The sequence below is a fragment of the Gorilla gorilla genome, chromosome X, assembly GCF_029281585.2.
Source record: "Gorilla gorilla gorilla isolate KB3781 chromosome X, NHGRI_mGorGor1-v2.1_pri, whole genome shotgun sequence".
In the NCBI taxonomy this organism is placed as follows: domain Eukaryota; kingdom Metazoa; phylum Chordata; class Mammalia; order Primates; family Hominidae; genus Gorilla; species Gorilla gorilla.
This window is the reverse complement of record NC_073247.2, coordinates 32,331,764-32,348,447: the sequence shown is the minus strand read 5'-3', so window position 1 is coordinate 32,348,447 and position 16,684 is coordinate 32,331,764. Positions and strand designations below refer to the sequence as shown.

At 39.1% G+C, this 16,684-nt stretch overlaps 1 protein-coding gene across 4 annotated transcripts in view; it reads right to left on the bottom strand.

Annotated features, from left to right (window-relative positions):
* The window catches only part of MBTPS2 (membrane bound transcription factor peptidase, site 2), a 45,813-nt gene extending 32,618 nt beyond the window's left edge, over positions 1 to 13,195 (bottom strand). Inside the window, exons 1-4 of one of the 4 annotated variants that reach the window (XM_004063906.4) lie at positions 12,957 to 13,195; positions 9,446 to 9,594; positions 7,396 to 7,612; positions 1,186 to 1,289 (exon numbers count right to left, since the gene is read on the bottom strand). In XM_004063906.4, coding sequence (XP_004063954.1) covers positions 1,186 to 1,289; positions 7,396 to 7,612; positions 9,446 to 9,594; positions 12,957 to 13,031 — 545 coding nt within the window. In that variant the 5' untranslated portion in view covers positions 13,032 to 13,195. The remainder of the gene's footprint in view (positions 1 to 1,185; positions 1,290 to 7,395; positions 7,613 to 9,445; positions 9,595 to 12,956) is intronic. The other 3 variants (XM_019019693.4, XM_055376378.2, XM_055376379.2) reach the window with 3 other exon arrangements.
* Between the last annotated feature and the right edge of the window lie 3,489 nt (positions 13,196 to 16,684).

The window sequence follows — 16,684 nt, the reverse complement described above, 5'->3', positions numbered from 1 at the left end:
AGAACCATTTTTTATCACTTCATTTTCCAAAAATTAATATTTAAGTCTCATAAAACCAAACAGCCCCCCTAGAAAAAAGTATCACCTAAATATATTGTGCTGTTGCTTAATACTAAATATATAAGACAACCGTACAGTTCATTTTTTTTCTTGGCAGTTGGGATTTAAAAAAAAATTACCCAAGTTATTTTTACAAACATATTGTAAATTGTTAAGCTGTTATTAACGATGTGTCTATAGGTAAAATCCTAAAGGCTGCAAAGCACTGAAGGCGATTTTAAAAGAAAAAAAAAAAACCCAGCAGCCACCACTTTAAGCCACTATTGTGCACATCTGTGTAACAGTATATGCTCTGTCAAGATGAGGATTTATTGCCAATAAATAGACTCTTGTTCATAAACAACTGGAAAGTAATAAGAAGTGATTACATCTTCTCTGCCAAAACAGAGGTTTTTAACCTTTTCTCTGGTCCACACACCGAAAGGATAAAACACATTCCTATTAGCATGCTTGCTAATTATGGCCGTAATTATCAATGGAGGTAGCAGGGGAGTTATGATGTGGCCCTCTCCCCATCATGATTTTATATGTGTTATAGGCTTCTAAATGCTTAGGTATAGTTACAATGATACATTTGGGAAGCCAAGACCAAGAACAGGGAGTGATACTCAAAGCTAGTCCCAGGTGTCTTCTTATCTTCCACTTGGGTTTCTAGATAGACTATGATATTTGTTAAACCCAGTGCTTTCAGTTTTCTTGCTCTAGCCAGCAGAGGACATAAGCAGAAGCAGGAAATTATTTCAGCTGATAAGTCAAATCAAGTTCTAAGGTGAGTGGGTTTTGAGTACAGTGGTTATCATTCTGACTCGATGAATAGAAAGATTGGCTTTTAGGACTTGGTAAAAAACTTTGAGGCATCATGAGGATAACCACACTGGAAAAGGCAAAGGATAGAAAGACCCTGATTACAGATATGCCCATGGTTAATGGAGCATATTCATCAACATATTAATCTTCTCTATAAAAAGAGAAGTTTCCTCAAAGTAACAAATGATGGCTATGCACTAGGCAATAGCCGCAGAAAGAAAAATAGTGAAGTATCAAATATAGCAGATTTTAGTAATAAATCCTCCTAAATGAAAAGTTTTTTGCATGTAGTACAAAGAAAAAGGTAAATATCATTACCTAATAGCTGCTATCCCATGTCCAATTTCATGTACAACACCACTAATGAGAACTGCCGTGAAGAAATAGGTCAGCTGATTGACGGGTAAATTTATACCAGGAACCTGTTCATAGACACAATATGGCAGCAATTATCAGTGGGGGTGCAGGGGAGTCCCACTTGGGCACTAAGATACATGATGTTCATTCTGTATTAAACCTTCAAGCTGAATGTTCTGCAAACTAAAAGTAATATGACAATGGTTCACTTCTCCATTTCTATCATAATAAAAAGCAAAAACACTATTTCATTTTTCGAACTAGCCAGTTTCTCTGGAACAAGCACACCACCAGTCTAAAGAGAATGAGAAACACCAGGTTAAACAGTTGAAATGTTAGCTTCCTGGAGTCTTCACCTTGGGAAAGAATGAGGCAGCCCAGCAAAGTGCCAAGGAATGCAGGATGACAGTGAAGCAGGCAGCAGCTGACCCAACCTCAAGGGCTGGATGCCTGATTTGGGAATCCTTGTTAAAATTCCTAGACCTTCCGCTGAATTGTTATTGCAAGGTTCCAAGTATTTGTGTTGATTAATATAGGAACTCCATATTATTAATCAGCGAGTTTCATTTTAATATCCTCAAGTTATAGGTGAGTTGGTAATGAAAGCTGGTCTAATAGGGATCCCGATCAGTGTGGGAGCACCATACCCTTCTATTCCATTAGTTGGTCTACTATGTTGGTCAGAAAAATAGTGTGGAAGAGATACACAAATACATTAAAATTGAAATTTAATGTCGAAATTAAGGCATTTGGAACATACAGACATGTTACAAACATATGAAGCAGGAGTTGTCTTACAATCATGTGCTCCTAAAATGTGCAGGTATATATTATTGCATACACAAGGGAACATAAGAGCTGCACAGCAAATTTTTTTAGATAGCAAAGATATATTCTCGTAAGATAAGTAATCACTCCCAAGTTATGTCATCTGTTAAAGAGAGACAATAAATTAGGCTAAGTGGGACACACCAGGCTCAGGAATACCATTTACATACTGAGAATCTATTTCTTACAGTCCAGGAGTTGGGACTAAAAGGTATCCTTCTGGAGGAAATTTCTGCTTTCTTTTATAATTATATTAATTATAAAAAATATGTTTAAAGCAAGAAAACTGGAAAATTCAAAGCAAAACAGAAGCCTAAAATTCTGCTCCCCAAACATACATACACATACAAAACCATTGTGAACCATTCTGATGTATGTCCTTCTAGTCTTTTCCTGCACACATAATTTTAAAAACTATACTTTTATTATAAATCTGGTTTTGAAATTTGCCCCGTCACTTAACAGTATCACAGACATCTTCCCATGAGTATTTTCTATTTCAATATGATTTTTAATAGCTACACTGTGTTCTATGGAATAAACTGTTGGGCATTTAATTAAGTTTCTGCTCTTATAATGTGATAAAGATATTTGGACACACACACCTAAATATTTTGGAGGAAGAAATTCTTAGATGAGCATACTTGCTAAGGGATTGGGCTCTTGAGACATGTTATGGGTTTGAGGTCCTGTCTCTTTTTTTTTTTTTTTGAGACGGAGTCTCGCTCTGTCGCCCAGGCTGGAGTGCAATGGCGCGATCTCGGCTCACTGCAAGCTCCGCCTCCTGGGTTCACGCCGTTCTCCTGCTTCAGCCTCTCCGAGTAGCTGGGACTACAGGCGCCCACCACCACGCCCGGCTATTTTTTTTTGTATTTTTAGTAGAGACGGGGTTTCACCGTGGTCTCAATCTCCTGACCTCGTGATCCGCCTTCCTCTGCCTCCCAAAGTGCTGGGATTACAAGCGTGAGCCACTGCGCCCGGCCGGTCCTATCTCTATCTCTTAACTAGCTAAATGACCTTGGGAAAGTTGGCATTATTCCTCCAACATTCCTATTTTCTCATCATTAAAATGGAAATAACCACATTTGCACAAAAGGGTAATTTTGAGGATTAAATGAGCTAATCTTTGTCCAATGTTTAATGTTATGCCTCACAGAGAGGGTAGTAAATGCTATTATTACACAAAATTTAAAAGATTTTGATACATGTCATCAAATTATACTCTAAAAGCAGACCCTTCCATAACCTTGGGCAAGCTCGTTTTATTCAAATCTGCAATGTGATTTACATTTCTTTGACCATTTGTAAAGCTGAACTTTCCCCGGACTTTTGACCATTTTTTGGTGCTTCTGCGAGTTGCCTACTGATAACCTGACTTGTTTTCTCCTAAAGTATTCAACTTTTTCTTACTGATCCGTAAGATCACTTCAAATATCAGCATTGGTCCTTTGTAATACATGACATAAATGTATTCCACAGTTTGTTTGCCTTTTAATTTTACTTTGTTTTTAGTTTTTGATATATAAAATTTAGGTAGTCAAATCTATTAGTATTCATGGTTTCCTACAACACCAAGAGTGAACCCTAATGTAAACTATGGGTGGTAATGACATATTCACGTCGGTTCATCATTGTAAGGGGGGAAATCTCCGTACCTTCTTAATTTTGCTGTGAATCTAAAACTGCTCTAATAAAGTATTTAAAAAATAAAAAATAAAGGTGTTACTGTTACATAAAAAATATTCATGGTTTCTACTATGCACTCTATGTCTTCCTCATTCTGTGCTCATAAAAATGATAACATGGGTCTTTTCTTTCAAGGCCTTTTATGGTTTCAAGTTTTAATTTTAATTCAACTGGAATTTATTTTTATGGACACAGAGAAATCTCATCTAAAAAGCTTCCTTTAGTAACTGAAGATTCAAACAATGCTGCTTGAATCATTTTCTAAATTCCATTAATTCCAAGTGTCCTTTCTCTAGTTAAGAAACTAGTTATAATCATTTTTCTTGTTGTTGTTTTATTTTATTTTATTTATATATTTTTTTGAGACGAGTCTCGCTGTGTCGCCCAGGCTGGAGTGCAGTGGCGCGATCTCGGCTCACTGCAAGCTCCGCCTCCCGGGTTCATCTCATTCTCCTGCTTCAGCCTCCACAGTAGCTGGGACTACATGCGTCCGCCACCACGCCCGGCTAATTTTTATTTATTTATTTATTTCGTATTTTTAGTAAAGACAGGGTTTCACCATGTTAGCCAGGATGGTCTTGATCTCCTGACCTCGTGATCCGCCCACCTTGGCCTCCCAAAGTGCTGGGATTTCACTCTTGTTGCCCAGGCTGGAGTGCAATGGTGTGATCTTGGCTCACTACAACCTCCGCCTCCCAGGTTCAGGCAGTTCTCCTGCCTCAGCCTCCCAAATAGCTGGGACTACAGGCACACGCCACTACACCCGGCTAATTTTGTATTTTTAGTAGGGACGGGGTTTCACCATGTTGCCCAGGCTGGTCTCGAACTCCTGACCTCAGGTGATCCACCCACCTCAGCCTCCCAAAGTGCTGGGACTACAGGCGTGAGCCACTGAGCCCGGCTGAAACTAGTTATAATCATTTTTAATGTGTGCATAATATCTAATTGAATGACAATCCAATAATTTAACCATTCCTCAATTAGATATTTTGGTTGCTTTTAATTCTTCATAATAATAAATAACGTTAGGCTAAAGAGCTTAATGAATACTATTTTTTCTATATTTGAAAGTGTTTCCTTAAGCTAGAGTCCCAGATGTGGAGGTAAAGAGTCAAAGGAAATGGATATGTTTATAATGTTCATTATCTGAAATTCTCTTTACTTGGACCCTATTGAGCAACTTTTCTCAAGAACTTCTATGTCCCTTTTTATATACCTGCTCCATTCCTAAGTTGTCAGACATCTTTCCAGTATTATACTTTTCTCTGACCCCTCTCTAAATTTACATACTTAAGACTGTCATACATACCCTCTATATCACAAAATATCCTGCTTACCTTACCTTTATTTCAAATAAATCAGTAAGCTTGGTCCAATAGGATATTTCTTCCTTCTCTTTATTATTTTCTGCATGTACTAGTGAGTGAGATAAAGTAAGAATTTGAATGTGTGATAATACCAACAGATGGTAGGTCTTATTTGCTGGCAACAGTACACGATTGCCCATCTGTCTCTGCCATGATTCACACAGGGTATCAGATGTACCAGAATACTGAATACAGAATACTTTCAACAACACAGAGTGCCATGGTTTGGAGAATTAATACTGAACAAGGCTGTCAGGAATTATAGAGTAAACAGAAAGTATGTTACTTAAGCTACAAGAGCTCATGTCAAAGTCAGGATTCATAACATTCTTAAACTTATACATGAATATGCATGGTGGGCTCCAGAGGGCAGCTGACTTCTTAATGGTTCCAAAGCACGGATCTCCTAATAGAGCTGACATTTTTGTGAGTACTATGAATAAACTGAGTGGCAAAGAGAAGAAATAATTTCTTCTCTAAACAACGTTTTGCCATTCTAATTCTAGCAGGCAGATAAGCCAGTGATCATATTTTCTCCAACTGGCTTCTTTCTCTCTTACCCTCTTTCTTGTTGAACAAGAACCAATTGTGTAACCTGAGAGTCACCCTAAACTTTTCCTTCTCCCTCCAGCCTCACATTTAATTAATCACCAATGTCTGAGAATTCTACTCCAAAAGGTTACTTGAATCCATCCCCTTCATTCTCCTTGCCACTAATTTTATATCTTTATCACTTCTAAAATAAATTACTGCTCTTAAATGATCTCCACATCTTCACTCTAATGACTTTGGTCCATTTTGTACAGACTTGCTACCTACAGGTAAAATATAAACTTCATAACCTAGACCCTACCTGTATCTCCCACCTTATATCCTGCACTATCCTGTTCTCTTGCCTCCAGTCCCACCTATCCTCCCACCATATACCTAGAGGTATAAAACTGTAAGTAAAATTACTTATAGTTCCTTGAAGAATTATTTGTCTCTCTTAAAAGTAGAGCATAGGCCAAGCTCAGTGGCTTATGCCTGTAATCCCAGCCCTTTGGGAGGCCAAGGCGGGTGGATCATCTGAGGTCGGAAGTTCAAGACCAGCCTGATCAACATGGAGAAACCCCATCTCTACTAAAAGTACAAAATTAGCCAGGCGTGGTGATGCATGCCTGTAATCCCAGCTACTCAGGAGGCTGAGGCAGGAGAATCGCTCGAACCCGGGAGGCGGAGGTTGTGGTGAGCTGAGATCGCGCCATTGCACTCCAGCCTGGGCAGCAAGAGCAAAACTCCGTCTCAAATAATAATAATAATGATAATAAAATAATAATAGAGCATAATGTCTATAGGCTGTAAGATCAGTGATGATGGATCTACTAGTTATGAGCTGTGACCACAGGCAAGTGACTTAACGTGTCTGTGCCTTGATTTTCTCATCTGTAAGGCAGGGAATGCTTGCTGAAGAAAGAAATACTTTCTTCTGAGGCCTCACCTGCTAAATCTTTTTAATCTCTAAGAAAGAGCTATGGCCATAGGAGAGATTATTGTTCTCTATAAATGACTTCTAAATCTTCCCAGTGACCCAGCCTAGTAGAGGACACAAAGAGACAAGAAAAAAAAAACCCAATCTGTTACTAATCCTTAGTCTACTCCATTAATAAGAACATGATTAAAAACAACATCCATGACTCATGGAAATGGGAACTATAAATGTAAAAATGTGAAATAAAAGTGAGCCAATGTAAAGCCCCCTTCCAAACTTTGGAGACATAAAATGATAAGGTATAGGTCTACACATGAGTTTTAAAGGAGTACAACTCAGCACATTATTCTTCACATTAAGAAATCACAGTGACCATTCAGAAAGGTCTTATATCTTTAATTAAAAGGATATTATTGGTTAGGCTCTGAAGGCCATGAAAAGGAAAGGGAAACACTTTGCATATAATTAGAATGCAATTTACTTATACATTATAGAGATCTTAAATCAGCATGCTTATTCTTTGAAAATAACAATCATTTAATATCTTAAAAAGACAGTCACGTATCTGTTTAATTGCTGACAGTCTTAATGATGGTTCATTTGTTCTCTTTTACCATTAATATTACAACTAGTACCAAATATTTCAACAATTCCTTGCTGTATTCTTATTAATTTTTTTGTGTAAGCAGGTAATTTGAAAATTATGAGACTTTTAATTTATTTTCATATTTATATTATGGATAGGAGTTACACTAGATCAGAAGTGGTATCTTGCATCTCTATTTCGATAGTTATTTAAAGCAAACAGACGATACTTACCACAACTTGTAACACCTGTTCATTGTGAAGCGAGGAGGAGGAAGAGGAAGAAGAGGAAGAAGAGGAAGAGGAAGAGGAGGAAGAGGAATAAGAGGAGGAAGAATAAGAAGAGGGAGAGTCAGCCATCATTTGTGCCAAAGTCTGCATCAGCGTTTTTCCAAGGAGAAAAAATGAGCTAAACATGGCAATTACGCCAAACACCATTCCAAAATTGAACCTGTCAAAAGGGAAAAAAATCATGTTAATTTACAATTTCTCCCAATTCATGGACTAGCAAATTCACTAAGCAGCCACATTTCATAGCTTTAAAATAATGGCTAAAAAATTTCAGTAACTCTGCTTCTTTTTCCTACATGAACTTCAAATATTTGACTGCAGCATGAGCACTAGTTTAAGCAGTTTTATAATTTATAATTCTCTGATAACTAAAGAATCCGAATATCATTCCCAATAAAAAAGTTTGTTTCCTCTCATGCACTTGCTCATTTACATAACATTGTTTTGATCTTGTCCTTATATCGTTATGAAAGCCCTTTTGACGTTATAGACATCCATCCTTTTTCATCTACCTCTTCTATTGTCTGCATCGTATTTCAGCTTTACTTTGTGATAAAATGAGCTTAAATATTAACATGGTATAATTTAATAATAGTTTCTTTTTTCTATTGTTTTAATTATTAAAAGCTACCATTGTATAGTGGAGATAATCTGCCATGTTTTCTAACTTTGGTAAGTTGTGCTTTTCAAGGAACTTGTTTATTTCACTAAAACTGTCAAATTTATAGGCATAGAATTTTCTTAATAGTCTTACTATGTTTTTAATGCCTATAGAATCTGTAGTAATGTCCTCTTTTCAATTCCAATTTTTGTTTTTGAGACAGGGTCCCACTCTGTCACCCAAGTTGGAGTGCAGTGGCACGGTCACAGCTCACTGCAGCCTTCACCTCCCAGAGCTCAGGTGATCCTCCCAACTCAGCCTCCCAAGTAGCTGGGACCACAGACCCATACCACCACGCCTGGCTAAGTTTTATATTTTTTGTAGAGATGGGGTTTCGCCATGTTACCCAGGCTGGTTTCGAACTCCTGGGCTGAAGCAATCCACCCATCTCGGCCTCCTAAAGTGCTGGGATTACAGGCATGGGCCACTGTGCCTGGCCTCAATTCTCATTTTTAATTACTTATGTTTCTTTTTTCTTCATCAGTCATGGTAGGGGTTTATCAATTAATATTTTCTATTTATTTATTTATTTGTTTATTTGAGATAGGGTCTTGCTGTGTCACACAGGCTGCAGTGCAGTGGTGTGATCTTGGCTCTCTGCAACCTCTGCCTCCCAAGTTCAAGCGATTCTCGTGCTTTAGCCTCCCAAGTAGCTGGGACCACGTGCGCCACCATGCCCGGCTAATTTTTGTATTTTTAGTAGAGACAGGGTTTCACCATGTTGGCCAGGCTGGTCTCGAACTCCTGGCCTCAAGCAATCCACCTGCCTCAGCCTCCCAAAGTGCTCGGATTACAGGTGTGAACCACTGCGCCCAGCCCAATTAATATTTTCAAAGAACCAACTTTTGGCTTTGCTGATTTTCTCTATTGTATATTTTCTATTTCACTGATTTCTGTTCTTATCTTTATTATATCCTTCTTTCCACTTTGTATGCTTTGATCTGCTATTGCATTTTCTGCTAACTCTGATGATCTGATTGTTTACATTTAGCTCTAATCCATTTGGGGCTAAATTTTTAACAAAAAGAAATCTAGACCATGCCACCCCTGACCCTCACATTCTCTCATCTACAGAACCTGCCTGTATCTTGGGTGTCCCAGAGATCATTGTAAAGCCCCTAACTATAAATTGCCATAAATGCCTTGATTTTTAATGTATGCAAGCCACAATGATACAATCCCATAAGGTTATATAAAACCAGAAAGTTTTAATATTGTCAATATTTTAAAACTCAGAAAACTGCAAAGTAATGGAAATAGTTAATTTAACAAGCTGTCTGTCGTGATCACTTAATGATTAACCTAAACCAAACAAAAGAAGATGAAGAATACCATTGGTAAAGCATCCTTGCTTTCCGTCGTCCCCAACTGTAAAAGGCACGATTGAAAACAGCAGTTTGCCATCTTATGTGGAAAGGGGAGATGCTCAATCCGTTGTTTTCCAGCCAGTCTTCATAAGAATGTTTAAAATAGACAGATGACTAAGAGAGAAAGAAAAGTTCTACATCACTCAATTTTGAAGAACAATTTATAATGTGTAAGAAAATAACACAAAGTATTTTCTAGAGGAAATTAAGATGCTGACTTCCGAAATGTTTATAATCTTAAAGCTTTATGTTTATTCTTCAGAATATTAAAGGTCACAGACCTAACCGGTCTACTGAGATTAGGGTCTGGTAAACTATGGGCCACAGGCCAAATCCGAACTACAGACTGTTTTCACACAACTTGTGAGCTAAGAATAGTTTTCACATTTTTAAGGGATTATAAAAAGACAATAAAAACCAAAAATATGCGACAGAGACCCTGTGTGGCCCAAAAAGCCTAAAATACTTACTACCAAGCACTTTACAAAAAGTTCGCTGACCCCTGCTTAGAACAGTGTTGTCCAATAGAAATATAATGTGAGCCACAAATGTAAGCCACATATATAACTTTAAATTTTCTAACAGCCAAATTTTAAATATTAATTTTCATATACTTATGCCCCAAAATATCCAAGATATTTCAACATGTAATCAACATACACTATTGGTGAGATACTTTACTTTTGGGGGGGTATTAATTCGTTGAATTTCAACATCAACTTTATACTTACAGCACATCTCAGTTTGGACTAGCTCTGATTAAAGGCTCAATAACCACATGTGGCTAATAGCTGCCATATTGGACAGCACTGGTCCAGAAGCCTTGTGTTATAATTAAAAAAAAAAAACCCTACCAATCCAAGAGAAGGGACAGTTGCGATCAGTGTTTGCTTTCTTCTTCTGAGCAACAACCCTAAGAAGTTAGGCCAACCTCGATCATGTAAAAAGTAAAAAACTTATCTAAAGCCATCTTGGGCTCAATAATGTCCCTTAAATTCTCTGGGGTTGTGGGGATAGGGGCTTATACACAGCCCCAACAAGAGTTTTACCTTTAGGGAAGTTTGAAGTCCTTGACTAATATAGGATTTTGGATGACATAAGGCTGTGTTATATACCTGACACAGTTACAGTAAGTACAGTAAGTATTGTCATATTCATGCCCACCCATGTGAGAAACTTATCTGTCCAGGAAGGAAATCTTAGCCCTATCATAGTCTTAAAAAATGACCATAGTCTGAATATAGGTAGCTGTTTGCTTTGGATCTGTAGTATTATCTGCTCTCAGTCTTCAGGTAGTTAAATTTTAAGTGTACTTGTTTTCCAAGACTTGGAAAAGGAGTGACACAACTTCTCCAACAGATGTCTATGCAGAAATCCTAGAAAAGCCCAGGGTGGATCAGCAGACCAAGCTGGAGGCAGAGAAACTAAAGGTGCAGGCTCCTAAAAGTTGAGGTCTCTCCATTTCCCAGGCAGATACTCTGAGTAGGCGTTAGGTCTTTTGCTCAGAGGTTGGTGCATTCTTAAGGAGCTAGGGGTTGTTACTGAAACCAGTGACATCTTGGTCACCTCACACACTTGTGACTAGGGACTGTAAAAGTTCTTTTTATTTTAGATTTTTTTTCACATATGCAACATGAAGAAATCATGTGGCTTTGTGTGTGTGTCTTACTATGTTGCTCAGGCTGGCCTGGAACTCCTGGCCTCAAGCGGTCCTCCCGCCTCTTCCTCCCAAGTAGCTGGGACTACAGGCTGCACCACCATGACTGGCTCATGTGGCTTTTTCAAACAACAAAATCATTGTGGCCTGTATTGCTTATGACATGTTAACCACTATGCCAAGTACTTTAAATCAGTGCTTTTTCTTTTGAGACAGGGTCTTGCTCTGTCACCCAGGCCAAAGTGCAGTGGCACGATCTTGGTTCACTGTAACCTCTGACTCTCAGACTCAAGAGATCCTCCTACCTCAGCCTCCAGAGTAGCTGGGACTACAGGCATGCACCACCATGGTTGGCTAACTTTTAAATTTTTTGTAGAGATAAAGTCTCACTATATTGCCCAGGCTGGTCTCAAACTCCTGGACTCAGGCAATCCTCCCACCTCAGCCTCCCCCAAAGTGCTGGGATTACAGGTGTGAGCCACTGTGACCGGCCACATCAGTGCTTTTCAAACACAAACAGGTGCAGAGGAGTCACCTGGGATCTTGCTAAGATGCAGATTCGGATTCCCTAGGTCAGGGGTGAGGCCTGGGATTCTGCATTTCTAACAAGCTCCGAAATGATGCAAGTGCTACTGGTCCTTGAACCTCAAGTTGAGGAGCGAGACTTTATGTGGATACACTAATGTAATTCTCTCTATAATCTTAGGAGATCCTTACTATTATCTCTATTTAAAGATGAGAAACCAAGGCACAGATAGCAATTTTCCCAAGGTCACATTGGCTAGAAGCCCAGCCCTGGATCTAAGGACTACGCTATATAACCTCCTGCACTTTACAAGTTTAAATGATAGAAGGAAAAGTCTCATTTCATTTTATTGTTAAAGCTAAAACATGCAATACTATGGTTTTCTATTTTAAATGGTATTCATAACATGAAGATTTTCTATTCATAACTGGAATTTTTATTAAACACTTGAGAATTTATATGATCTTATTCCACATATATAGTTACTCTTCCCCATCCCCTACCCCCCAGTACTCAATTCCAAAAGCTTGCCTGAAGCATGTGGTCAGACGACTCTTCCTGATTTTTTGCTACCCTTCTCAAATAAATGGAAAATGGACCGTGCACCCAGGGTATCTGGTTAGTGTGAAGAAGTGGGGTGCAGGGTGTAAATCAGAATTCAAGTAGTTAGAAACTGGTTATGTAAATCCTTGCTATTTGAGTGTGCTACTTTGAAGTACACTCTGTGATCTGGCAGCATCAGTAGCACTTGGGAACTGGTTAGAAATGCAGAATTTTAGGCCTTGCCGCAGACCTGCTGAATCGGAATCTGCATTTTGACCGCAAACCAGATGATCATATGCATTTAAAAATTTGAGACTACTGATTTCAATCACGACTTGATTTAGATTCATTCCAATATCTGAGTCTCTAGAGCGTTTTGACCTTAAAAACAATAAGGGAAAGCACTGTCTTTACTAAGCAGACGTTTTCTTTTCCTCCCTACTGCACTGCAGCTGCTGGGTCTGGCAGGGCCCCGGCCCTCCCGATCCCACCACTGGCGCCTCCCGGGCAGGACCCGAAGGCTGAAGGGCCTGCACTGCCCCGCACTGCAACAGTGTCAGCCGCGCAGGCCGCCACACCCCTCCCGCGGCCGGCAATGTTTTATTTACTCCACCGGGCCGATCCACCACGCGGACTGTCGCACGTGGGCACCGTCCAGCCCGGGAGGCGCCAGGCAGGGGAAGAGAAAAGAAGGCCTTGCGCTCCGGCCATGGGCACCGCGGGCTTGGACCTTAGGCCCAAGGCCCTCACCTTCAGCACCAAGTCGGTCAGGTAGACGACAGTCCAGCCACCCACCACCACCACCACCAGCGACACCGGAATCATGGCGGCAGCGGCGGCAGAGGAGGGAAGGCGAGCCCCGGCGTCCTCCTCCCTGCACCGCCAACAGCTGACCGCGCGCGCCTTACAGCCCCAGCATCCGCTCAGGAACCAAGCTACCGCCGGCTCCTTCCTTGCGGTGGCACGGTTTCCCACCGGACTCTTCCAGTGGGGACATACAGGAGGATTTGCTAGTACCGGAAATGGCGCGGGGGCTTATTTTTGCGGGCGCTCGGGTGCTGCCGTCCAGGCAGCAGTTCGAACTCGGCATCTAGTCTTGTAGCGATTTCTTAGGCTTTGGCCCTCCCTGCTGTCTACTCTCCATTCTCGCCAGTTCTGGTCAGGGGTTTGCTGTTTCTTTTAACCCATGAGGATTTGGGGTCGTCTGAAGTAATCATCTCTCCCTCCCCGACCCTGTCATAGATATCCAGATTTAATTACGTTTATCCTTTTTACTGAAGTGTAAATTTACATGTAATGAAATCATACATACAGAGCTCAATTGTCCATTTCTGTGAGTTTTGATAAATATATATATATATCCGTGTACCCTAATCAAAATAGAGAAAACTTCCCTCTCAGGAATTTCCCTCTTGCGTCCCTTCCTAGTCAGTAGCCCCTCCCCCGTTCTGATTATTTTTAACTTTATGTAAATAGAAAGCAATAAGTACTCTTTGTGTCTGGCTTGTATCGTTCAACATGCTTTTTGAAATTTATCCATGTTGATTAAATTAGGCTCTTTTTTCAACCTTTTATAATATTTGAGATGGTGCTATGGTTAAAAATCAGAACTCTGAACACCTACACATTTTAACGTTAATGTATACCTGATTATATATTGAACTAGAGCAGCAGTTCTCAACCTTACCTGCACTTTAGGATCACCAAGGTCTTTTAAAATTCCCGATGCCCGTTCTGTATCCTCGACCAATTAAATCAGATGCTCAGTGGGACCCAAGCATTTATACTTTTTAAGCTCCTCAAGTCATTGCACTGTGCAGCCAAGGTTGAGAACCACTGAACTAGATAATCTCTAAGAGAAAAGAAAACTATTTATTGGGGTTTTTTTACGTTCTATTTATGTGCATCTTTAAAAGTTATTTGTTTCAGCTTTTCTGGAAAAGTATCATTAGCTATAATAATGCTAATACCAAAATATTGAGAACATAATACTATCTCAAGAACAAGTATCCCAAATAAAAATGTATCCTCAACCCCCTTCCAAGTGAAAATATACAATAATACCAGAAACCTATATTACAAATATTGCTACTAATTTGCCTCATTCTCCCTGCTTTTCCTAAAGTTTTACTCACTTAGGGACATGTTTCTCCAGCTTCAAGACAGCTTATGACTGTTTTACATATCTTTGCCTGTTTGTGTGTGTATGTGTTGTTATAAATTATTTCCGTTTTCTTTGGACATAGCTGGGTGTAAATTATAAAAGTTTGTATTCAAGCACCCTGTTACTCCACAGTTTTCCATATACAAGTATCCCAAAAGACTTAGTGCTGTTTTAAGCTTTAATAATTTCTGAAGTATTAATGCTACAAACTTGCAAAAAGTCACTTGAAGGTTTATTTAAATTTCTTATATGTTTATTTTATTTTGTGAATTTTGAACATTTTTAAATTTTTTAGTCCCTTTAACGGAAGATGGCAAACATTGACTGAAACAAAAAATTAAAACACATTTTCTGTTCAAAAATTCACAAACCAAATAGGCAGTTAAATAATTTTATAGTTAATACAGTTAAATAATTTTACTTTCAAATAATGTATGAGTTCATATAATTTATACTCCTGAAGTTATTAAAAGCTTAACACTATACTGAGACTTTTTTTTTCTTTTTTGAGACGTAGTCTCACTCCTGTCGCCCAGGCTGGAGTGCAGTCGGACGATCTTGGCTCACTGCAACCTCCGTCTCCCGGACTCAAGCAATTCTCCTGCCTCAGCCTCCTGAGTAGCTGGGATTATGGGCACATACCACCACTCCCAGCTAATTTTTGTATTTTTAGTAGAGACAAGGTGTCACCATGTTGGCCAGGCTGGTCTCGACCTCTTGACCTCAGGTGATCTGCCGGCTTCCGCCTCCCAAAGTACTGGGATTACAGGTGTGAGCCACCACGCCTGGCCATATACTGAGACTATGGATACACTATTGTGTTTGTTCTGACCTTTGTCTGTTCTTATATAATGACTCTATAGTTTTTAACAATATTCTTCTCTGGGAGCAGAATATTAAGAACCGAAATGTCTTCTCTTTTGTTAGCCCGCAGCCTTGTCTGGACCACTTACTGGGACAAGTACCAGCTACCATGTGGCTATCTGATAGCCCAAAGTACACAGGAAATGCGTTGGTTGTGCTTTTGTTTCCAGCCTAAAAATTTAGTTATTCAACTGACTTGGTGTTTTCATCAGGGACTCAGCAGTCAAAACAAAGCACTGAATTGAATCCTGCTGGCTGCTGAAATTTAGCAGTAGTGGAAGCCAGCTGGTGGCAGCAGAAGAGACAAGATAGAGGATGCAAGGTGGCAGCAAAAAATGCCTGAATTCTAGAAGATCAAGGTATTCTTCCTTAGAATAAATTTGTGACTTAATTTACAAATTGTTTCAGGTTTCTGTGAAGTATGTATTTTAAGTAAAGGACACATAACCAAGATTTAATTTATATCATTTGTATGTATATTATTTTTAGAGGGGCACGGAATATACATATATTGGCTGAATGCAAAGCAGCTGTATGTTAAAAGTCACTATTTGGCTGAAGTAGAATATCACCATCATATAATAAACTTCAGCGATAAAAAATACATGAAATATAAAAATTAAAAATTAAATGTTTATATTAGTTTTATTGAAAATATTAGTATTCAGTTAGTCATTACACAATGTATGCATATTTCAAAATAGCATGTTGTACATGATAAATATATACAATTTTTATTTTTCAATTATAAAGTATTGCTATTTAAATTTTTAAAGTTTGACATGGCATTCAGAAATATGTATTTCTCATCAATGTGAGCTGATAGTTTGCTTCTGGGATCATTATAGTCTACATTTATGGCATTAACTTGCAACAGTCAGTATAACCTAGCTTATGCTTTGGAAACCAACCCTAAAATCCAAGTGGCTTAAAACAACAAAGATTTATTTTTTGTGTGTGCTAGTTGGCAGGACATGCAGGTAGAAGGGTAGCAGGCTGATGGAGACTCCACCATTTTATCATGTCCACATCACAAGATGACGCTTAGGGTTCGCCAAGGCAGGGAAAGAAGTGGACTAGGGAGTCTACCACTGGCAGTGAAATGCTATAGCTCAGATATTCACATATTACTTCTATTCATGTTTCATTATCAAAACTAGTCAAGTAGCTGTGCCTAACTAAAAAGGGCAGGGAAAGTGTAATCCCCTGTATACCTGGAAGTAGAGAAGAACATGCCTGGAAGTAAACAGTTGTGAACCCAAAAGTATCTGAGACAGGTCTCAATTAACTTAGAAAGTTTGTTTTGTCAAGGTTAAGGATGCACCTGTGACACAGCCTCAGGAGGTCCTTACGACGCGTGCCTAAGGTGGTCGGGCACAGCTTGGTTTTATATATTTTAGGGAGACATGAAATAGCAATCAATATGTGTAAGATGTACATTGGTTTGGTC